This window comes from Anabrus simplex, chromosome 9 (assembly GCF_040414725.1).
Source record: "Anabrus simplex isolate iqAnaSimp1 chromosome 9, ASM4041472v1, whole genome shotgun sequence".
NCBI lineage: Eukaryota > Metazoa > Arthropoda > Insecta > Orthoptera > Tettigoniidae > Anabrus > Anabrus simplex.
This window is the reverse complement of record NC_090273.1, coordinates 69785066-69810141: the sequence shown is the minus strand read 5'-3', so window position 1 is coordinate 69810141 and position 25076 is coordinate 69785066. Positions and strand designations below refer to the sequence as shown.

General features: G+C 37.0%; 1 protein-coding gene across 1 annotated transcript; it reads right to left on the bottom strand.

The window, feature by feature from the left end:
* Window positions 1–6542: 6542 nt before the first annotated feature.
* On the bottom strand, window positions 6543–22300 carry LOC136881167 (peritrophin-1). The gene is made up of 4 exons (XM_067153830.2): window positions 22171–22300; window positions 16654–16815; window positions 15153–15314; window positions 6543–7031 (listed from the first exon to the last, which is right to left on the bottom strand). Exons 1-4 carry the CDS (start codon window positions 22285–22287, stop codon window positions 6876–6878), a joined length of 597 nt encoding a protein of 198 aa, XP_067009931.1. The 5' UTR covers window positions 22288–22300; the 3' UTR covers window positions 6543–6875.
* Window positions 22301–25076: the final 2776 nt, after the last annotated feature.

Genomic DNA, 25076 nt, shown 5'->3' with positions numbered 1-25076 from the left:
CCACTGTGGCCTGCGTAAAATACCTCATAAGTATACATTTGCATTATGCATTGATGAGGAACCTAACGAGCTATGACATCGAGCTCTTCTTCAGCTACCTAAGACGCCAAGTGGAATACAATGACATTATGGTTCGTGTGGCAAAAGAAAAAACAGACTGTAAAGGCTGTTTAGAACATATCTGTTCTCCAGTTACTCAAAGTTCAACATTGTGTCTTATTCCATTTCAAGATCGAGGAGCCCTCAGATACCGAAAATCTTCTGTGGCACTTCTGCAGTGAACGATGGAATTTGTCACTTCTGCTACGCAGTACTTGTCCCTAAGAGAGTTACTAAAAGGTGTACGTTTATTTTTTCGAAAGACATGTTCAACAGTGAAATTAAGTGTGGGAAGTGTAAAGGCGACAAACCACCTCTTTTTCTACTATGAAAATTTCTGAGACCTTAGACAACATTACTTTGAGCCACTCAAGTAGAAGAGAGAAAGTTTTGAAACTTGATAAGAAGCCCCTCAGAAGGAAAGTTTTGAAACTTCAATGACATATCCAAGCCAATGCAGCACCGCTCTATAAATAAAGTACTGTCAATACTCGCAAAAACATTCAGTTCTTTTTATTCATGATATATTTTACTTATTGACATATATGGCCATGCGAATACAAGGGAGCAAGACCGTGATCCTAGCGGCTGAATGGTGAACTAGGAAGCAAACCATTTCCACGAGTGCATTTCAAGGCCTTGTATTATAGCGTAGGCAACGTGTGAGACACAGCTCACTACATAAAGTGGGGACAACACTCTCGAGATGTCTTGAAATTTCTCGCATGAAACAGTGCTTGCACTAGTCTCAAGAACTCTCAAGACCCCATCTCAGACTGCCCATCACTAGTGGAAGCCTTTATCTTCAATCCCTCCAAAGACTTTCATTGCCTGTACAGATGAAAGAAAAGAAGTAAGAGAATAAAATAATGGGATACAGAGAGGATAATTGCTACCAAGGTCATGATTTAAACTTCAAACCTCTACAAGGAGCAGTTTTCCCGTTTCAATTCTGCTGCACATTTTAGCCTCAGTTCATTATTATGGCAGCATTTAAGAGGAAATTAATAGAGTGTGAGGATGTAAGGCAGGTAATGATTATTTCATCCAGAAATAAGTACAAATGTGGAGAACTGCAGACAACTTTATTTAGTTAGCTGATACAAGTTTTTCAATACTTTTAACAAATTTTTTAGATGTAAATTAAGATTAATAATACCTCACTTATCTGAAAGAATCTCTCTGTTTGCACAATATTCTATTTGTTTTAATAGCTTCAGCTTTCAACAAAAACTTTATCTGGAAAGTACTAGAAACTGCTTTAGTAAGCAGCAAGCAAGAATGTAAGGTTAAGCTTCCTAGCCTCTGCACTATCAAACCAAACCAAACCAAACCCCATGGCACTACAGCCCTTGAAGGGGCTTGGCCTACCAAGCGATCGCTACTCAGCCCGAAGGACTGCAGATTATGAGGTGTCGTGTGGTCAGCATGGCAAATCCTCTCGGCCGTTATTCTTGGCCTTCTAGACCTCTGCACTATCATTTGATATATAAATACACTGTTCTTATAGCCTCATACAATAAGAGAAATTGCTTTGAAGAAAATGTAATAAGTTATAACCTACTTGAAGATTATTTTGAAAAGAATTAGCTTATGAATTCCTCTTTGACTCTTCGCTCGTGAACTCGGTGCTCGAGGTCCGTTTGATTCGAGATCTTTTCAGATCCAAGATAATCCACCTGTAAATAGCGCATTTTCAATGAAATCTCGTCTATCAATTCATGGCTCAAGTTTACCACATAGTGTTGGATAGAATATTAAAATATAGGACCAAAACTAAATGACACACTAAGCTGATTCAGTGAATCCATACAAGATATAATATGTCATTAAATCTTTTAATCTAACAACCAGAAAATCTGAGCAATATAGATGGTTCATTGATTGCATTCTATGAGGAACTGTTTTCTATAAAAATTGGTCACTGAAAATGGTCTTCTACCTACTTATATTTTACAACAATACTCTAGAATGAAACTCGCTGTTAGTGTATTATTGTAAAGATCGCTCATGACAGAATGTTTTAAAATGTTTTCATACCTCCTCAAGGTTAATTGTACGTCTTTAACAGCTGAATAAGATACACTTAAAAAGAAGTTTTATCTGAAACTTGGTGTTATAATTAATTTTATGTTAGTTACAAACAGTTGACAACGCAAGGAGATATACATCTATAAGATTGTATACAGAAATTTTTTTAATGATTTTCCTAGAACCTCATAAGGAGTGATTTAGTCTCTGTTTTTCAACTACATAAGTTTTACAGTATATATGCAATTGTAAATAACAAAACTTATTTTAGAAAGTTCTGTTTATGTACCTACATATGTTATAAATATTTTAATGTAGTTATCAAAATGTCCTGCAACAATATCCTAGGCTGATGATGTCAAATAAAGTTGCTGAAACCGGTACCAAAAATGACAACAAAAATGTGATGTTTTAATAATTTCACTATTTTGTAGTATTGAACATGTGGAAAACCCTACCTTTATCTTTGATTGTAAATTTTGTTTCACTACAGACCAAAAATGAAATTTGTTGACATTAAATTATTAACTGGGGATGATACTGAGATTTTAGACCAAAAAGCAAAAACAAAGTTACTCTTTGGTACTAAGAGACCCAAAAATTTGCAAATTTTGTTTTCTTCCTTCATGTGTGTCCATTTTCCAAAGCTTCTGCTAAGACATTTAAATCACACCTATGCATCCCTTTGACTGGGAAACTTTCCTCACCTCAAAATTACCTTTTCTAGAGTTCAAAATATCTGCCTCTGTGGTGTATTGGTTAGTGTGATTAGCTGCCACCCCTAGAGGCCCAGGTTTGATTCCCAGCTCTGCCATGAAATTTGAAAAGTGGTACCAGGGCTGGAATGGGGTCCACTCAGCCTTGAGAGGTCAATTAAGTAGAGGTGGGTTCGATTCCCACCTCAGCCATCCTGGAAGTGGTTTTCCGTGGTTTCTCCACTTCTCCTAACTTCAGGCCACAGCCGCCTCCTTCCCTCTCCCTTGTCTATCCCTTCCAGTATTCCCATCCCGCTGCAAGGCCCCTGTTCACCATAGCAGGTGAGGCCGCCTGGGCGAGGTATTGGTCATCCTTCCCAGTTGTATTCCCCGACCTAGAGTCTGAAGCTCCAGGACACTGCTCTTGAGGCGGTAGAGGTAGAATCCCTCGCTGAGTTGGAGGGTAAACAGATAAAGAAGAAGAAGAATTCAAAATGATTGAAAGAAACCAGTTTTAATCTGATTAGCTTTAAAATTTGTACAAATATACTCCTAAATTAATGTACAGGAGCAATTGAATCATTGAGAGCAAGAAATGAGAGTAAAATTCAGGCCATTGAGATTATGTTGCTTTGTAGCATGATAGGGAAGACAAGGAGAGACAGGTAAGAAATGTTGAGGTCAGAAAATGGCTAGAAAACCTGAGTGATAGGATGGAGAAGAATAAATTGAGTTGGTTTGGACAAGTTATGAAGATGGAGGAGGGGAGGATACCAAAACAAGTGTTGGAGGCTAAGATATAAGGAAAGAGTGCAAGAGGGAGGCTCAGAGCAAGATGGATGGACTCTGTCAAGAACAGTATAAGAAAAAAAAAAAGACTGGACTGGTGTACAATTACTGAAGAGGAGTGGTGGAAGGAGAGGCGATGGTGGAAAAGTACCATCAACACCCTGTCCTGGTAGGAGCTGGACAAGGGAAAATGTAAATGTTGATGTTCAGAATTTGTAGAAGCCATTTTTAAAATTTTTAAAACTTTCACAAATACTCCAAGTTAATACAAGGGAAAATCAACTGTTTTAAGACGTGATAACGCTTATTAATAAAATGTTGTTAAAAATATAATCTTTTAATTAACATCAAATGTAATACTACAAATTATTTCTTTGACCTTCTTACACTTAATGCCTAAATTTTAAACCAGGAAACGAAAAGTTGGTGCACTTGGAGGTTTTTGAAAACACAATCATGTTTTCTCTTTAAAAGAGACACAATTTAAAACTAAGTGGTCAATATAAAACAAATTTTGAACCTTTCTTAACTTAAACTATATTAACTGTCTCACTAAATTTGGTGTAAATCAGACAAACATTAACAAAGATAGAAAATTTGAATTTTCCCTTAACTAACAGTAGGTTAATGGGAGTATTATCTATATACCCCACCCCCCACATGGCGCAACAGCCTCAAAAGGCCTGGGCCTACCAAGTGACCGCTGCTCAGCCTGAAGGCCTGCAGATTACGAGGTGTCATGTGGTCAGCACGACGAATCCTCACGGCCATTATTCTTGGCTTTCTAGACCAGGGCCGCCATTTCACAGTCAGATAGCTCCTCAATTGTAATCATATAGGTGGAGTGAACCTCGAACCAGCCCTCAGGTCAAGGTAAAAATCCCTGACCTGGCCAGTAATCGAATCCGGAACCACCGAGTAAGAGGCAGGCTCGCTACCCCTACACCGTGGGTCCCGCATTATCTACATAGTTAAGCCATAAATTCTATCACTACTTATGACAAGCGTCCAAAATTGTTCAGGTACCAGTAGTTATCCTACGTAAGGCAGATTTGAGGTATTAGAAAAATGCCTGTTCAAGTTTAAATGGTACACAGTGTATATGAGGTGCTGTGAGGATAGGGGGGGGATCATTCTTATAAACTATGAGCCAGGGGGATCAGAAATGTGAGTGATATGGCTGAGGGTACAAAGGGTGAAATGGACAGCATCCATGTGTTTCCGAGTACATCCACCTGTTAGCAATAACAACATGACTGATTACGTGTAAGCAACATAATATGATATTTTTAAATGTGTTTATTAAGAATCAGAAACAGCATAGTGCTGAATGACAAAGATCTACAATAGAACAAGATGTAGTTGCAGAAAATCTGTGTTTTAGCTTCCTAAGTTGTTCCTTAGAGAATATTCCAACTTTGAAAATATTTTGAAATGTAAAATAATAAATGATTCAATTATAAATTTCCAGAATAAATATTTTTATGTGAAAAATATTTATAACCTTTGGAAAATCTTTCTGCATTGTGTTTGCCCAAACTAAACAATTTGAAATATGTTTTCCACAAAACATTTATATTTGTTGAGTTTGTATTTGCAAGGTCTCATATGAAGAAAGGAGCCAAGAGAACAATACAATCCGGGGAAAAATACGGACTAGTTACGGTCATTACAAATAACAAATAAGTATTTTTACTAACGCATTAAACAGACACTCCATCAATAGCAAACCAATAAGAAGTTGACTACACAAGACAAAATGCAACAGACTTCAAAAAGGAGTCTCAGTAGGGTACAGTTCACTTCAGCAACATGAAAATATCTGTCTCTTCACAGATGAAACATGATTTACTATGGAATAAAAATTTAACAAGAAAAATAATAGAGTTTATGTTCACAGTTCCCATGGTTAGGGTGTAAGTAATGTATGGGGAGTGTCGTATGAGAGCATCATGTAACTGCATTTCTGTGAGCCATTCCAGGAAGAGTGTGAAGGTAAAAGGTGGACTTTTTGAGTAACTTGGGTTTAAAACTGTATTTTTATAATTATTATACTCTTCAGTCTGCCAAAACTAACTTTGAGTAAATCAATTTATAAATTAGTTGAAAGAGAAAATATTGGTAACAGTATTACACCTGAATTAAGCCTAACTTCAAACCTTAGTATTTAGAACACCAAGAATAATAACTCGTCAGCTAAGTGTTGGACTGTCAAACAGTATTTTTAACCAAACATTCACAGTGTCTAAAAAGATCTACCAGTATGATCCAAAAATAATCAATTTTATACCTTGTAGTCTCATTTTAACTTTCTGATCTTCTCTGAAGATCCAACATTATGTCATTATGTCCTTTTAAATAATTTAAAAAATTCTTTTTGATTAATGTACACAAGTCTCATGAAAGTATCTCTTTAAATGTGACATTTGACTTGAATTCTTAGACATGACATTTAAGAAATAGTTTAGAGTATTTTAGAAATTCATGTGTATCTTTACTATTTTTGCTCTTTGGCTGAAGATGTCTCCTACAGAGAGATAAACATGCCCCTTTGATGCTGTTTGGAAAAGGAATAAAATAATTTTAAGCATTGTAAATGTGGAATTTATCCTTTAAAAAAAATCTTTAAAACTTGTATAAAAGAAATGATTATATACTTACCGGTAATTCTATATTCCAAAATATCCTTGAACCTCATTCTTTCAGAATATAGTAATAGTTTATAAATAAGTTCAAAGATCATGTACTAATTGATTTGAAATAGTCCTAAAATGCTTGGGGTTTGGGAACAGAGACGACAAAAAATGGGCTGGGATTCAGAGTGTTAGGAATTAGAAACGTATACTGAATTCTCATTAGCAACAAGAACACTGATTTATTTATACTATTATTGAATATCATATCTAAATTTGAAAACAGAAAAGAGGTGTTATGAATAGTTTATACAGTAAAAAAGTGACAAGAAATCAGATTACCAGGAGTAAACATCACAGTGTGCAAAAGGAGTGCTTAGAAAATTGCAGAGGGTCTGAATGAATTTAAAATTTGAATCTGTACACAACTGAATACGATAATATGCACAGCTACTTTGGAGAGCAATTAAAAGCAGTAAAAGATGAATATTTAAAAAGGCACACATTTTTTAACTATGCAGGCTCAATGACAAAAGTCAGTTTTTCAAATTCAGTTAAAAATGTTAATAAACTACTTAGATTGAAGTTATTTTCCATTTCGATTCTTAAAGGATTAGCCTGGTCAGATTCAACACTGGACATTATCTGGTAAGTCACACATCTGTGTGAAGTGGTTGAAGAACAGGCCGGGGGCACAGGTGTCCAGGTGAGGGTTTTGACCCTCACATCGTAGGTATGAGTCACAGTGTCCTGGTATCGGGAAGAGACCATTTTCCACGGGGCACTGCAAACAAAGAGGAAGAGAATTTTAATCTCAGACTTATTGAAGTAATTGGAAACAATTACCAATAATGGCAAAGATATGGAGCATGCAAAGCATGCATTGCTATATCTAAGGTACCCTCTGTAATTAATTTATTTGTTTTGGTTGGCGAGTCATGTCTTGGAATGATGGCAAGTAATACTAGAGGCAAATGGATAAAGAATGAGTTGCAAGAAGACAGAGTATATCGATGGCTCCATGTAATAACATTATAACTTTTCCCCTGTACAAACATTGTAACTACAATTACAATTTTATTTGTGGTATCATTCTCCTAAGGGACGACGTTAAGATCAATTATTATTGCTGCTAAGTTTGGGAAGCAGGAGATATGATTTTTATACAGGTGAAAAATACTGAAGTAATGGCTTTAGTGATGATGATAACTCATTTTGGTTATCCTTGGATTTAAGATGTTAATACTTGGGGCTGTCGATACGTTCTTCAAGTTTGCACAGCCAGGGCTAGCGGGCCCACACAACACTGTCTTCCTTGCTGGAGAACCACTCATGATGACCGACAAGTTCATCACAACTGATGCTAATATCGATGCAGATGTCAAGCACCGCATCAGTGGCTGGATGAAATGGCAGTCTCTTAATGGTGTTCTGTGTGATAAGCGGATGCCAGTCAAATTAAATGGCAAAGCGTACAAAACCACTGTCCAGTCTGTTGGGTAGGGTAGAAAAGGCATGACCAGCGAATACACGTCACAGAGATGCGGATGTTGCGATGGTTGGCAGGAGTCACTTTGCACGACAAAATGTGCAATGAACATGTGCGAGGATTATTCAAAGTTGTGCCCATCAGTGACAAGATGGAGGAACCACAGCCCCGTTGGTATGGTCACGTCAGAAGAAGAAACGAACACCATTTAGTACAGAAAGCTGTTGTCATCAAAGAGCCAAAGAGAGGAAGGCAACATGGAAACCAAAATGCTGAGGCTGCCTTAAACAAAAGTGAAGTGCCATTAGATCTGGTGCAGGAACCTCAGATATACTCTCTCCTAGTCAGATGAGCCGACCCTGAGTGAGCTTGGGAATGCCCATTTTATGGGAACCTATACGGCCAGGAAAGAAGAAGTAGTACAGTACATAGTTTTCAAGGTTGGACTGCAAGCAAGTATGGAAAAGTCAGGCTAGTTAGACTGCAAGGTAGTATATGGACCGCATGCACTTGACCACAGAGCCTCTGAAACCCTGCGGGTACCCTGCTGCCTCAGGAACAAGGCAGGGCAAGAGAGATGACATGCGGGGGGGGGAATGACAGTTTTATACTCTTAAAAGCTACATTTTACAGACATTTTAAAGCACCATAATTGAAGAATTTGTGAAAAAGGAGTGACAGTTGTTTAAATAATTTGGTAAGTTTTGAATATTATGCCTTAAAATTTTTAAAAATGAACTTTTTAAATATTATATTAATTCTTCTTTTACAACCTCATTGGACCATTTCGGTTGATAATTTTCTTTGATAAGTTTTCTTTCCAAATTGTCCAGTAGCTTTCCATTTGTTCTGAGCTTTTCTGATGTTCCTCACCTGTAGATACCCTTTTCATTGTATGTCGTTTGTCTATTTTTGGTTTAAATCTTATTTTTATGTTTTTCACTTTCTTTAACACGTTCACTGCATATTAGCAGAGTGTGACATACCCGCCAACCTGAGCAAAGTATTTGTGTGGGACTCTTTAAAAGTTGTAATTATCAAAGTTTTGTACGTTGGTAGGACGAGTTCTATCAAACTCGTGGACTTATCCCACTCACGCGCCTGGTGCGTGACCCGCACGGTGGTTGAAATCAAGAAGTGATACTGATCACCAGACGATCACGCGCCACGGGCGTTGGTAGATTACTGTACATTATTTACCGCGGATAGCAAACAAATGCATAAAGTATGTTACAGACATAAATATATTCATATTTACACTTCTCTATTACAGAATTTGACAAACAAAAATGAAACACTTTGGCTAATTGGGCAGGTCTTGTGATGTTGAAGGAACCACATTGTCGGCCATCAGAAAAAAAAAAAAAAAAAAAAATGATAACATAAGCATCATGATGCAGTAAAAAATGATTACTGCACATTCTTTCAAGTTATAAATGTTATGAGGAATAAATGACAATTAGAAGTTCTTTCATGTTATACACATACAGTATATGATGCAAGAATAAACGACAATTACAAGTTCAGTTCTTTTACTGAACATATTGCAGTAGTGGAATTTATTTATTTCAAAAGCGGAACCACTCGTAATTCTCCTGAAGAATTAATAAACAGAAAATGCAGTGTCTTAGCTCGCACTGAAGTGGTCTTGCTGCTCAAAGATTCCATAAATGAATGGCAACAACTCTGGAGAGGAAATACGCAGGAAATGGAATACACATGCGCAAATATGGCTACGGATGAATCTGCTAGTAGACTGGACTTACACGATGTGCGGGATGACAATAAGAGCCTTTCTTACCATGCGGGAAACCTGTGATTTACATTTCCTAGCAACCGTCCCATGATGCGCTAGGTGCGTGTTCCGCACCTGTTTATAAAGTAGCGTCACCCGCCCAGCGCGTGATCCGCATTGAACGTGTTAAATGTTCTGCTTTGTTGTGAAAATCATCCAGAGTTATTTCTAATTCTTTCATATCATCTCTAATTTCCTTAATCCATCCATCTTGTGGCTTCAGATTCCAGAGTTTCTCTATAATTTTTCTTGGTAGGTGGTTTCTGTGTCCTCATAATGTGACCAAAAAAAAAAGAGATCCTCTTCTTCCGAATAGTATCTGTGATGGACTGTACACCACTTCATTTGGCACTACCCACCACTGTCCATCTTTTAGATATTTTTTTTAATTTATGCATATTCTAGCTATTCTTCTCTCTACTTTTAGGATTTTGTTGATTCTGTTTCTCTGAGTGACTTTAAAACGAGTTTCGCTTCTGTATGTCACTTCTGGTCGAACTACTGTCTTGTAATGTCTTAATTTTATTTTGACCGATAGACATTTTTTTTACTGTATTTAGACCATGTTAATTTTTGAGCTTTTATTATTTTATTAGTTCTTTCCTGTCATGTAGCTTTCTCATCCTAGTTGTATGTTATAATTTCTCCTAGGTATTTAAATTGTTTCACTATTTTTTACTTTCCCATTCTTTATTGTTATGTGGTTTACTACTGGTGGATTTACTACCGTTATCTCATTCTTTTCGAATCATATTTGGAGTCCTATTTTTTGTGCTATATTTTGTATGTTATTTTATTTCTGGCTTCTTGAATGTTATTAGCTAGTAATGCTAAGTCATTTGAGAATCCCAAAGTTTATATGATCTTTCTTGGTTCCAGTTTTTATGTTCTGAGGATTTTCCTTGTATTCTAGAGGACAGTTGAAAAGTAATATTAATAAACCATCTCCCTGATGTGAGAGCTATCCTATATTGCTCAAGTCTACTGGCAAACCTGTGACATGTGTTGCAAGAGTACAAATATTTGGCCTTCTTCAAGTAAATTTTGGATCATTTAAAGTTATATTAAATTTTATCGTTAAAATTTGTGGGGCACACCCTGTATCGCACATGTCAATTTTTCTGGGACTTCCACAAGATACAAGCTCCAAGATGTCTCCAAGGAGAAGACAAGCATCAAATTAAACATATCAATTTGATTGGTTTAAATAAATCGAAAGGTAACTCTTGTGCGGTCATTGGTCATTAATTTTGCTGTGCCATTTTCTGTTGCACCACGCAGCACAGAACTATTTTATATTGCTCAAGTCCACCGGCAAGCCACCACCATGTCGCAGTATAACCTCTCCGCCTGCTACAACAGCGTAGTAGGTTCGTGAGTATTAATAATTATAATATTGTAATTACCAGGGCCCAGACTTTGATGACAGGTGATTTTTCAATTCATGTATCATACATTTTTGCTAGTGATTTAACATTGTGCTAACACGTTGAAGGTTTGTGGCAACGATGGGATAGGAAAGTGCTAGAAGTGCAAAGGAAGCGACTGTGGCGACCTTGAATTGGAAGGAAAAAGGATTCACATGGGAAAATGTCCAAGAACAAAGGAGTGACAAATGCTTGCATACCACCTGGAAAACTGGAGTTGGAGATGATGATGATAATTCATCCCTTAACCTTCCCACAGCTAGATTCTCCGATGAGGCCACATGCTGCTGGTGCTGAAGTTTTTGACTTACCCTTAACTATCTGTTTATAAAATCTGTTAGTTTCGTCAACAGCATTATATAAATTCATGTAAAAACTTCAGCTTGTCCCAGTCATTTCTCAGGGTTGCTGGAGCCACTCATACTCCTGGTTTTGGCTATGGATTTAAGACTCAATGCCCTTCCTGTGATTCTTGAGATGAAAATCTCGACCCAGGATCAACTGGGATTTGAACCTCCACCTCCTGGGTGACAATCCAGCAAAGTTCAAAATACTACAGTTCAGGGTATACCAGAGTCAAATTAAAATTTGACATGCCTAAGTTTGGCTCTTGGAAGTCATGTATTGTTGGCATGTACTTACTATCAGACCACTTAACAGGTACATTGACTTCACGACAACTTTCCTCCCTACCCTATGGGACTTTGTTATCACTATCAATTTCCAAAATTTCCCCAGCATTTCCCGCATCACTTTCACCACTATCAAACTCAGCATCTTAGTTAATCTCCACTAATAACCAGAAAGTTTCCTCAGGACGCACATTATGGTTGCGTGTGGAAGCCATGAAGCATACTAGTGTTGTTATGTGCATTTGGATAATAGAAGATAAACATTTATTCCACCGCAGACTACAGTATACATAAGCAAACAAACAAACAAAATAGTTGAAAGCATAACCAAGAGATAGCATGTTTCAAGTAAATCAAGTTTATTCAATGGCAGTGCTGACTCAACCACATCACCAGCAAACCACTTAGCACAGATTGAGCAAACTCAATCACAACAACAGAATGTTAAAACTGTTCCTTTCCTGCTCCTAAAAATTAGCATTTTTGGACAAGTACCCTTTCTTAAATGATTAATTCTATTGCAGTTTAAGACAATATAATATAAGCTTATCTCAAAGCAAATAAACTGATGTCACAATAATAAAATACAGTAGAAGTCCGCTATAGCGAGTACGGCATATAACGAGAACTCCGTTATAGCGACGACTTTTTTCTGTCCCTTCAAAATTCCTATATTAAACTGTGTATCGTCCTTCGGTTACAGCGGGAACCCTATCACTGGTGCATCCGTTATTACGAGCGATTAAGCGCGCGCGATTTTTTCCGTTACTGATATTTATGCACCCCAGCGATGATATTGCATGCGATCGATTACCTTTGGCATTGTTTCCTCGCTATGTGCACTAACGATTTCTCTTGTCGACATTCGAAGGCGATGTCGGAGTCGAATAGTAATATCCGACCGCTGTTCCGTAAAGAAAATTGGAAATGAAAGAGAACATATTTTCGTAATAAATGCGTAAATCACGTGTCCGATAACGGTTGTTAACTCGTTAAAAATTAAGGCTGACTAAAAGACCGCTTAAGTTTGAGGCTAAATACTGCAATTAAGTAAGAATGGGATACACCTCGAGATATGGCAGTGCTTAATTGATTTCATACGTTAGTTTGTATTTTGTCGTGTCTGGTTAAATTACGGAAAGGCTATTATGAAAATTTATAGCGAGAAAGGTACAATTTCCCTACTGGCGCTTGAAGTGTGTTTTCATCATACGTATAGTACGGTTAAGTTAGGATACGTGACGCTGTTTGAATAAGAAAACTGAAACGTTTGCAATAAAATGCAATCGATCATCTTCGGCACGGTATAGTTTTCTCACTTTGTGCATTTGCGAGCTCTCTCGTTGACATTCAAAGGCGATGTTGGAGTTGATTAGTAATACCCATCGACTGCTGTTCTCTGAAGAAAATTCGAAATGAAAGAGTATAACACGTTTTCGTAATAAATGCGTAAATAATGTGTCTGATAGCAGTTGTTAACTCGTAAAAATAAAGACTGAATAAATGATATCTTAATTTTAGTGTTATATACGGAAATTACGTAAGAATGTCATACACCTCAAGATATGGCAGAGTACATCACTGATTTCAGAGGATATTTCATACCTTCTCGCGTCTAGTTATGGCTATTTACATGTAAATTTTTCACGAGGAGGTTATCTCTCTACATGCGTTAAAGCTAAAAACAATCTAAAAATAGGAAAGAAATAATATATTAAATAATTTGATGCTATTGGATACGAACCCTCCTTAGAAAGTAATTTAATTGCATCAGCAAAAGGCTGTGACAATCCAATAAATCCTACTTTATTAGGTCCTTTACGAATTTGAATGTAACTATGTATATTACTTAGACTTTGGTAAGGATTCTTTTATTATAATATTGATTAGTACTATAGTGGTATTGGCTGCTATAACTAAGAGTGCTCAGATTCCCTTTTCTTCATGACTACCAGCAGCTATAGCTGCTCCAACACCTGTATCATTAAAGCGTTTAACATGCGTTTCAAATAGGTTTTCATGATAGGCTACATATACGGTTAGGTTAGGTGACGCTGTTTGAAGAAGAAAGCTGAGGTGTTTACCACAGAAATCTCTGGCGTGATACCGTATTTCTCCGAATTCAAGACTTTTTTTTCTCAGAATCTCATGCGAAAACTCAAGGGTTGTTGCATTCGTGGCCTAACAGTAAGTTAATGGATACCACTGGCAACTACCGAGGTAACCACGCTGCTTCTTTTCACACGCACACAGAACTCATTGACAATAAACGACCGCCTCTACTACACATCGCTACCGGTTGTACAGTGTACAGTGCCTGTGTGTTTCTCAAATCTGCAGAATGGCATCAAAACATGCGGCCCTTCGAATTCTTAGAAAAGCCCATGGCTACTCAGTGGCAGAGTCATAATGCGTCTATTGTACTTGATGCTTAGTAAAATTAAGGTTTATAGACAGCAGGAATATTTTCGTGACGGGTAGTTGTATTGTAAAGATACGTGGAAAAGGTATTGCTGGCAAATTTTAAACGGGTTCTAGTTGATATTATGATGCCAATTTTAAGTTAATGTTTATTAAACACTCGGAAATGTAGAATAATTGTGCAGCCGCAAGAAAATACGGCATAGGCCTAACTAAAGCCAATATTTGGCATTAGCGTGAAGACAAAAAGCTAAAAGAAATGCGTACTGTACAAAAAATGCATTCAGTGGTCCGCAACATGGACGCTTTAAAGAAGTCGATGATGAAATAGTGAGTTATGTGCACGAAAAAAGCAAGAGCGGTTGGCCATATCGTGGTGCAATAAACTCGTTCGTTGACTTTCAACGTTCGCGATTAGGCCTATACATCACTAGCCGTTGAATTTGGCCGCACCCGACAAGCGAGACATGCGTGTAGCGGTAGCCGGTTATATCTGACGCTGCGTAAAAGTAACAATTTTATAGACAGCAAGAATAATTTCCTGATGGATCGTTGTATTGTAGAGATGCATGGAATAGATATTGTCAGAAAATTTTCAACGAGTTCTCTTCAGTATTATGATGCCAATGTTAAGTTAATGGTCCTTAAACCCGTGGAAATAAAGAATAATTGTGCAGCCGCAAAAAAAAATTAAATATGGCGTGACAAAAGTCAATGTTCGGCGTCTAAAAATGCGTAGGCCTGTATGATTTTACAAACTTCTTTTTGAGCCTGATTTAAATTTTTTGAAGGAAAAAGTGGGCCTCATCTTGGATTCGGAGAAATATGGAACTATATTTTTTTAGAATGAAATTAAACATACACTTTTACATAGTATCGGATTATGAATTATAAACAAGTAAGCCGTAGTGTGGATATCATCTTCGGAAACGCAAGTTTTGAACAAACTGATTACCGTTTCAATACCGCTTTTTAAGTGCATGAAGGGGTTTCCTACTTTTATACAAAATCGGATATAACGACAATCCGTTATAGCGAGTAAATTTTTCGCTGTTATGCATTCTCACTATAACGGACTTCTACTGTATATTCATATGAAATTATTACCATATTTTATTATTTCTACAAAAATTATACTTACTTCCAGTTCACACTTTGCTATTTCAGGTGGGTCACAACGTTTTAAATCAAAATTGAAATGCTTTCCTGCGGGACACTTCTTGAGGTTAGGTTGACCAGCAGAACACACCACATAGGCACTACAGTCTCCTTGAATTGGAAAGTAGCCATCAAAGCTTGGGCACTGGAAAGAGGGAAAATGAAATATATTTTTTGAATTACATTTATAGAGTCCTTCGCTGGATCAGAGGTAGAGTGCCAGCCTCTGAATCCCATTAACTTGGATTCAAACCTGTGAGAGGTAGTAGGATTTCTAAAGGGCAGAAAGAAGTCCATTTAGCACTCCATGTTATATGAAATCAGCATACGACACATTTGGTGTTTACCAAAAAAGTTCAATTAAAATACCAGCCAAAGATCACCCAACAGATGTCCATTTCTCTAAGATCTGGGAGAATAACGAGGAATGTTGAAATTAACAAGGACGTAGACTAAATGGTGCTATATCAAAATGTCTGCATGCAGTAACTAATGCCAAATTATGATTGATTGATTGATTGTGCCATTTTTTAGGAATATTAGGTCAGTTTTGTGACTTCCTCCTGGTCCATAAGTATATCTGGCGTCGATTTTGCTCTGGAGTACACAGCTTTAAAGTCAGATTGAAGTGATTTTTATCTGCAGCATCTACACTGGACATTGTATACTTGTCACGATTGATGCCAGTCCTCTTCAGGATGTCCAGTTCTGACGTACCCCCATTTTTAAAGTGGTAATTACAGTCCTATCTCCATGCTGTGGGATTTTGTGTTCTATGTACACATCAAATCAAGCCATTGAACAATTCATTTAATATCTCCTCTTTTCATATTCTGTCTACTCAGCTGATATGAAGCATGCAAATGTAGATCCATTTTTCAAATGCTTCTTATCTTCTCATGGTGGCGTTTGTCATAGTCAAGGACTTGACTCTGTATACCATGATGGAGAACACAAAAGCTCCATGCGATAATAACCCAAAGCTGCAATGGTAGTTTTCTGCTACAGAGTACTTGAAGATGGCTTGTAAACACTACCCTGACCTTCTCAATGTGGCACTTTAATTTTTGAGAATGCTCCAGTGCTCGTTGATGATGCTGCCTAGGTACATGATTTTCTTGCTCCTCTGTATTGGTACTACATACACCAACAGACTAGGATCTATAAGAGACGTGACTCCCAATCATGTATTTGGTCTTTCTTATGTTCAAGCATCAATAATGTAAAAAGATTACTCAGTGACTAAAAGTTCTCACAAGTCCCTAAAAGGTGGGGGGGGTGAGTTCTAAAACAAACAAAATTTGCAAAAGAAGAATTTTGTGTTATAGTAAAGAGTTCATACTTTGTATTCATTGACCTCTTTTAGGAAATGAAGAATTCACTAGGGTGGAAGAGGAGGGGGAAACTGAAGATTTTTTTTTTTTTTTTTTTTTTTTCAATACACAAGGGCCTGGGAAACTAAAAGTATCTGAAAGTTTTCTTACCGTCATCTCACACATAGCTGCAGTTGGCCAGTCACAAGTCAGAGTTCGAGCATTAAAATGTAGTCCTTTGGGACAGGTTTGGACAGTTACCTCACCACCGTCACATCGGTGGAACATGTTACATCTGCCAGGAATAGGGAACATTCCAGATGGATATGGGCACTGTAACAGGTTATTACAATCACAATGTTAAAAGTCATTTTAATATGGATAAGAAATAACGTACAATGATATTAAAAAATTAACTCCAATTTGCAAATTTATTATGTGTCCAAGCACAAGAATTATGCAACATACAATGCTATTAAAAATCAACTTCAATTTGCAAATTTACTCTGCTGCCAAACACAAGAATAATACATAAAAATGTAGAAATATTATTTTTTGTATTTGTATATATTGAAAACTATACATACTACAGTACAATAAATTACAAAGCAACTTGTTGCATGAATATCTTCATCAGTATAGTCCAGTGACATTTCGAATATACTGGTGTCAGGTCTACATATCAATTTGAGAGAGTAAATATGAATTTCCCTCGTGCAAACCAATAATAAATCTCTGGAAATTCACAATCTTTTCTTCATAACTGGCTGGGATAGTTTTGTTATGAAAACTTGAGTTATTTCATTCAAAACATATGTGAGCCAAAGTTTATAAGAATTTTCATACTTTTCCCTTTTTAAAGTGTGAATCAAACCTCCAGCTACAAAATGAACATCAATCATTAACATAGACTGTGATTTGGATTTTTTGTCGCGTTTTTAGAGCACCAGAAAATATTAATAGTTTTCTAAATAAAAATGTTATATAAAATCTAATTTAAATCCTATTGATTTGAATGAGGTACAGATTGTAGTACAACACTATAGGAGGAAACTCCAAAAAAATCATAATTATCCGTGAAACAGTAAGAGAGTTATGAAAGAAACCGTGATATATTGTTAAAAAGGCGGGAAATTTTGAACATTTCATTTTAAAATGTTATAATTAGAATTTTGACATTATTGAAGTTGCTTCTGATTGCTCTGATGCATGCCAATACTGGGATATGTGCAGCATTTGTTAACAACATTTGTAGCATACATAATATCAAATGAACATTGGCCTATTTTCCCCGTGTTAAGCTGGGTCTCCCCCCTTAAAACCCATAATTTTTAACTCTCGTGCTGTTGCTATTGCTTTCAACATACATCGTGACCTAAAATCCAAACTGTCTCTTTTCAGTCACATATTCATACATCCTTTTACGGTTTCTGGAAACTTTGTCCAGTGGTTGCTGATTTTCTGTTCAAGACAGGCTTTATATTTCTTCCAACAATGTACCACAACTTTTGTCCACATTGTACTTTCTTCCTGCAGCACAATAACCAATTTGCTCTGCTTCTTCAATAATGAGGAGTTTTTCTTTAGCTACAAACAACCTGTGATGAGAATTCACACCAGCCACCTTCACACACGTATACTATTAAAACTGCTGCCATGCAAATGATGCAATAAATGCACGACATGCTTCTCACTTGGTTTAGAAATGAAACTGGACTAATACAGGGGAGTATGATGTCGCCTCTTTTGTTTCTAATGGTTATCAATGAAACTGTAAAGGAGATGAAGGAAGCATACGGGAATAGGAAGATGAAGTTTGTACTATTTGCAGATGATATTCTGGTTTGGGAACAAACAGCAAAGAAATACAAGAACAACTTGATGTGCTGAACACAAAAATTGAGAAGTATGGTATGAAAATTAGTGCAGAGAAAAGTAAGACCATGGTGATATCAAGAGGAAAAAATAAGGGAAAGGCACTGAGAAAATTGGTGGTCAAAGTCTTGAAATTGTTCACAGTTGCAAAGCATAGGGAGTGAATTAATACAGAATACAAGGCTGAAATTGAGAGTTCTAATCTTTTTACTTGTGATTATTTTTTATAGCTTCATACATGAAACGTTCCTTCAAAATACTGTATTTGCTGTATTTATGAATCAAATTCTATTTTACTGGTTACTTGTGGATATTATTGAAAACTCCATACATAAGACTCATCCAAAAATGTATTGAGAAACAAGCTTTATTATTGTTCTGTTTTTTCTGTTTGTTTGTGAATATAGTTATTGTACAGGAATGTTTGTATTATTAGTTGTTCCTCATTTCACATGCCTGTGTTCATGATAACAGTGGCCACCCCCCCACAATAATTACCCAAAGTCAGCATGTCTAGTAACAAGGAAGTGTAAAGAGATAATATACAAAATGTATTATGTACCCATATTGACCTATGCATCTGAGTCCTGGACAATGACAAGTAGGGAGGACAGTAGAATTCAAGCGAGTAAAATGAAATACCTTAATGTTAGAAAAGACAAGGAAAGAGAGATTGAGAAACAAACATGTGAGAAATGAGGTCAAAATGGAAAACCTAAATGAGAGAGTTGATAGGAGTGAACTAAGGGGGGGGAATCAATATAAACAGGATTTTATTTTTTATTTAAATTCATTTATTGAAAACACAAGGCGACTGTAATTTATTTTTTCAAATAGATTCCTGCTTTGGAAATGCATTTGTCCCAGCATATGGGCAGCTTTTTGATGCCCTCATCATAAAAAGAACAGGGTCGTGTCACCAGCCAGTTGCGCACTCTCGTCACCTTCAAATTGTTGCCCTCCTAGAGCTTCTTTAAGCGGTCTAAACAATTGGAAATTGTAGGGCAATAAGTGCAGGCTGTAAGGAGGATGATCAAATGTAGTCCAGTGCATCTCCTGTAGCTTGGAGGCAGTTAGAGCTGCAGTATGGGGCCGCACATTGTCGTGGAGGAAGATGACCTGTCGAATCAGTTGGTCAGATTTTTTGCGGTGATATGCAACCCTCGCCTTGTTTAACAGCTCTCAATAGTAAGCGGCATTGATTGTGCGTTGCTCATCATCGTCAATAATATTTTTAACCGCACGAATGTTTCTGTCTGTAATGCTGGTCCAAGGACGGCGATCGTGTTGCTAATTTTCCACACGTTCTCATCCTTCCTTGAACTTTTTATGCCAGGCAAACACATGCATCCTTGAAAATGTTTGATCACCGAACTGTGCAGACAATCTCTGGAAAATTACCACTGCTGTAACTCCTTCATGAGCAAGAAATTTTAGAATTATGCATTGCGCAGTGGAGGGGTGCACCTGTTGCTCCAACATTGTGAGCGTTATTGACAAAACGGCGGAATATATCCAACGGCATGCTGTCCCTACTCCTAATGGTCCCACCTAAGCATAGCAGTAATGTGGGGCCAGTAGTACCAACTGTTGATTTTCATGAACAAAAATCCTGTTTATATTTGTTTGACCTTCGTAAAGAGGATGGAGGAGGAAAAAATACCAAAACATATGATGGAGATGAAGTTCAAGGGAAAGGGAGCGAGAGGGAGATCTAGAACAAGGTGAATCAATTCGATAAAGAGGAAAGCAAGAAGAAGAAACCTGGACTGGGACACAATGATGGGAGAGGAATTGTGGAAGGAGAGAGGAAGGTGGAGAAGTGCCATAAATGCCCCAACATGGCAGGAGCCTGGATGAGGAGAAAGGAGGAGGATGATACTTCTCACCTGTGATGGGAACAGAGTGGATAGAAAAATACTCTTAGAGATTTCTGTGTGTCACAAGCATTATACCAACCTTGATGAAAATAATACCTGCACCACAACTTTTCATTGCCAAATTTTGAAGTGTGGAGATTATTTGCGTATATACAGATATATATTGCAAACTTGCCTAAATGAGAAATTTCTTCAACATAAAAATAAAAAGCTCATCAAGGGTGCACCGTATGAACAATCCAATTGGCCTGAAAACACTGTCGTTAACATGGCACAGTATCATGTTTCCAAAATCAAGAAAAATTATTAGTTCCTCCTTGGTGGCACAATTTCTGACTCGAGCAGTTAATTAAGATGACTGGCCAGAGAATCTCTGTAAAGACAAGTAAAGAGGATGGAGGAGGAACTAATACCAAAATGGATGATGGAGATGAAGTTCAAGGGAAAGAGAGTGAGAGGAACACCTAGAACAAGGTGGATCGACATCCATAATACGACAACTCTGATACGAGAAATACAAACAGGAAAGATTACTCCATGATGGATGCCAGTCTTCTGTGAGAAGACATGTTGTGTAACTGCTTGATAGACCAAATAAAAACCCCATTGCATACTTATAGCAGCAATTTTTGTTAAATGTTTGGTATGGCACTGTTGGTGGCTTCTTAATACAGTAACACCTGCCTTTAGCAGAACCTTTATGAACCAGAAAACTGTCCATATCAGAAAATTTTCCCAGTCCCGTGACTTATGTATTAATATTCATATAAGTTTACCTGTATTCAGCGGAATCTGTCTGACACAGAAACGAAAGGAAACTTTTCTATTATAATTTCCTCCATAATCCTTTTCAGTATGTGTGTAGTTTGGCTCCATGGCTAAATGGTAGTGTGCTGGCCTTCGGTCACAGGGGGTCCCGGGTTCGATTCCTGGCAGGGTCGGGAATTTTAACCATAATTGATTACTTCCCCTGTCACGGGGACTGAGTGTGTCAACCGCCTTCATCATCATTTCATCCTCATCAGGACACGCAGGTCGCCAACGGGCATCAAATCAGAAGACCTGCACCAGGCCTCTCTGGAGGCCACATGCCATTAATTAGCAAATGTGTATTCTGAATAGATCTAAGATGACCAAGATAGCATTCCGCCAGGCATAGTGCAGCTAGTGTAAGAGGCTTTGCCCGATACACAACATTCTTTAGAATCCCTCACAAGTAGAAGTCAAGAGGTGATAGCTCTGGAGACCGTGCTAGAAATTTAATAGTGCCTCTTCAACCTATCCATCATTCAGGGAAAGTTTCATCGAGGTATTCTCTGATGTCTCAATGGCAATGAGCTGCGGCACCATCTCGTTGAAAATAAAACCTGTCGTCCCTATACAGCTCTCGGATCGCAGGTAAAATTGATGTCGGCAACTTATCGAGATAAACCACACTGGTAACTGTTCCTTCAAAGAAGAACAGCCGAGTCAATCCCTGAGAGGGCAGCCTGCATCACACATTAAGCCCCAGTAAATTGACGTGTCAGTGGCTGTGTTCAAAATTACTTCCTCCATTGTCACTGTACTGCGGAAATGTTTTCAAACTTGAAGTTCCACTTCAAAATCGCCTTTCTCTCTTTCTTTCTTTCTTTCTTTCTTTCTTTCTTTCTTTCTTTTTCTTTCTTTGAATGATACAGCCTTGCATTGGTCATTTTGTGCCTCTGTTCATGTTACTTATAAACAAACTAAACAAAAGTTACCAATCCAAGGTATTAAGCTACCTCTTCACCAAATTTCAGACTTTTATCTCAATTTATTACAAAACTATTAATGAACAAATAGTATATACATTTTATTGGCATCCTCTGTACTTCTTTAATATATCCATGAACAAGAGTGGCAAACTCTGACTGAATCATACATTAACTACAGGAAATATTCTATAACTTACATCCAGGTTGCACAAAGCACGTTCTGGTGTATCACACCGCTTGAAGAGAGCATTGAAATGCAAATTGCCAGGACAGCGCTTCACCATGCCTCGACCATCGGAGCAGCGGATGTACATATCACAGTGATTATCAACTGGAAAAATTCCATTGCTCTGAAGACACTGAAAAGAAAAAGAACTGGTTCAGAATCTATAAATGTGAAATAACCAGTGAAAATGTTCTTAAGGGCCACCCAAAAATTTGAGTTGTCATACACAGTAATATATACTGGGAAGGTAATGGGTAGGTACTCTCTTCGGAGACAGCCCAACCCAGGGAGTGGCTCCCCTGCCTATGTGAGTCCCAAAGCACATTGACCCGGTGTGTAACATCTGGTAAACCAAGTTCGATAGCTGCACTCGCTTAAGTGCGGCCAGTATCCAGTATTCGGGAGATAGTAGGTTCGAACCCCACTGTCGGCAGCCCTGAAGATGGTTTTCCGTGGTTTCCCATTTTCACACCAGTACCTTAACACGTTCGCGGCCGTTGACGACACATATGCGTCATGACTCCACTTTCACTCAGTGCCGATGACGACACACGTGCGTCACACTCCGCGCCAAATATTAAAGCTCGTATTTCCGCCAATATGTATGTAAATAAACAGACCTCTTATCTGTGCATTGTTATGGTGTTATTGAACATATGAGCCATCCGGGCATCAGATCAATTGTTAGTTACAATCTCTGTAGCCATTAAAAGTCGGCATACGTTTCTGCGATGTCAAGACAGAACAGTGAAGTTTCAGAACCTTCTTGCCGGAAGAAACCCCATCTTAACGGGATAAACAGGCGATTTGGAATTAATGATGATATTCTGGAAGCTCTCCTAAACGCCAGTGACAGTGGCAGCATTGATAGTGACGACAGTGATGACAATGTGAAAAGTGACTGTAGCCACCTGAGTGAAAATCTTAATCACGGATGTGTGTTTATTTAAAGATAAAAATTTCATTGTTCCGTATTGAAATTATTGATGTTAAAAATTAAATAACTGGAAAGGAGGTTCAACCTATTCAATACTCAAAAGAAAGAAACGTAGCAATCACATTTCTATTTAAATGGGACCGGTTTCGACCTTAGTCTAGGTCATCATCAGCCATAAAAACATATAAAATGTTTATGAATGTTGGAGGTCAGTTGTACCAGAAAAAACATTTCTTCTCCTCACATGTTAAAAACCCAAAAAATAACCAACAAAATTTGGTTAAAAAACGAAATTCGTTTCTTATACAAGAAAAAATCATTTTTAAACAACAGATTATACGAAACACATCTAGAAATTGCTAATCTTCTCCCGAGTGCACAATGGAACCTCTTCCTAACTCAAGTAGACGATAAATTATTTCATGTACTGTCAATCAAACAACAAACCCTAGAGAAAAAACTCAAAATTCTTAAGAACAACTCTTCTTCACATAAATTCCAGTTTAAGAACCGTAACACACCCTCCAAAACTATTGAACAATTCCATCCTCCCATCGTAAATCTATCTAAAACAACTCTGAATGATGATGAAAACTCAATCCTTTCGAAGGGCTTCAAACACAATTGGCCCAATCTCAACACTTTCAATGTAGCCACCAATTTAATTATTGAATCTGAAATAGCCATTAACAGAATGCCAACAGATGAACAAGATGAAATCAGATATGAAGTAAAAAGGAAACTTGAAAAAATATTCATTAACAATAACAAAAACACTTCTCTTATTAATTATTATAATAATAATAATAATAATAATAATAATAATAATAATAATAATAATAATAATAATAATAATAATAATAATAATAATAATTTAATTAAAGATAATAAAACCATTTCAGATCTTAAAAAGAAAATCAATGACAATAATTTCATTATCACCAAATCTGATAAAGGCAACACTACTGTCATAATGGATAAAACTGACTACTTAGATAAAACCAAAAACTTTTTCAGTGACCCTTCTTTTTCTATAATAAAAAAAGACCCAACCACAAAAATCCAACGCCTACTCAAACATACTTTAAAAAAACGTTTCCTTTCTCCTCACAGATCAAGAAAAAACTAAACTAATAAACATGAACCCTGGACTACCCACTGCCAAAGCCCTCCCTAAAATTCACAAAACTAACATTCCTATCCGTCCAATTATCAATTACAGACCCAGTCCCCTATACAACACTTCTAAATTCATCCAAACATTTTTACTAAAAAATTATCGATTTTTATCCAACAAATCTATCAAAAACACTTCTGATCTAATCAACAAATTAAAAAAATTTGAAATGCAACCAAATTTTTCTCTCCATTCTTTTGACATTGTCAACATGTACCCTAGTATTCCAATTCCAAAATTATTCCCCATTATAAACAACAACCTAAACAAATTCAGTAACCTAAGTAAACTTGAAATTCAAGACTTCATGTCTATTTTAAAATTAGTTCTCAACAATAATTATTTTACCTTTGACAACACCATTTATCAACAAGATGGCTTGGCTATGGGCTCACCTGCTTCTGGCATTCTTGCTGAAATTTACCTTGACTTCTTAGAAAACACAAGTATTAATAATAATAATAATTTCTCCAACATCCTCTTTTGGGCGAGATATGTCGACGACACATTGGTAATATTAAATGAGGAATCAACCAACGCAGCCTCTACACTTCTTCATCTCAACAACTTAGACTCTAACATTAAATTCACCCTCGAATCAGAACACAACCAAACTCTTAATTTTCTAGACCTAACTAATTTATTCTCCTCTTTCAAATTTTTGTCTTGCGCCAACTTCGACTACTTCAATCATAACCTAAAAATTTTTCTTCTTAAAAAATAGCGCACTGTGCATATAAGTTTTCATTTGTTTTCCGATATT

Excerpts from the sequence above, each read along its gene's own strand:
- LOC136881167 (XM_067153830.2), bottom strand. The coding sequence starts at position 22,287 with ATGTACATCCGCTGCTCCGATGGTCGAGGCATGGTGAAGCGCTGTCCT. Across the intron at positions 15,315-16,653 it reads CAGCTATGTGTGAGATGACG|TGCCCAAGCTTTGATGGCTA; the intron begins GTAAGAAAACTT and ends CCCTCTTTCCAG. Across the intron at positions 7,032-15,152 it reads TAGCAAAGTGTGAACTGGAA|TGCCCCGTGGAAAATGGTCT; the intron begins GTAAGTATAATT and ends CTTTGTTTGCAG.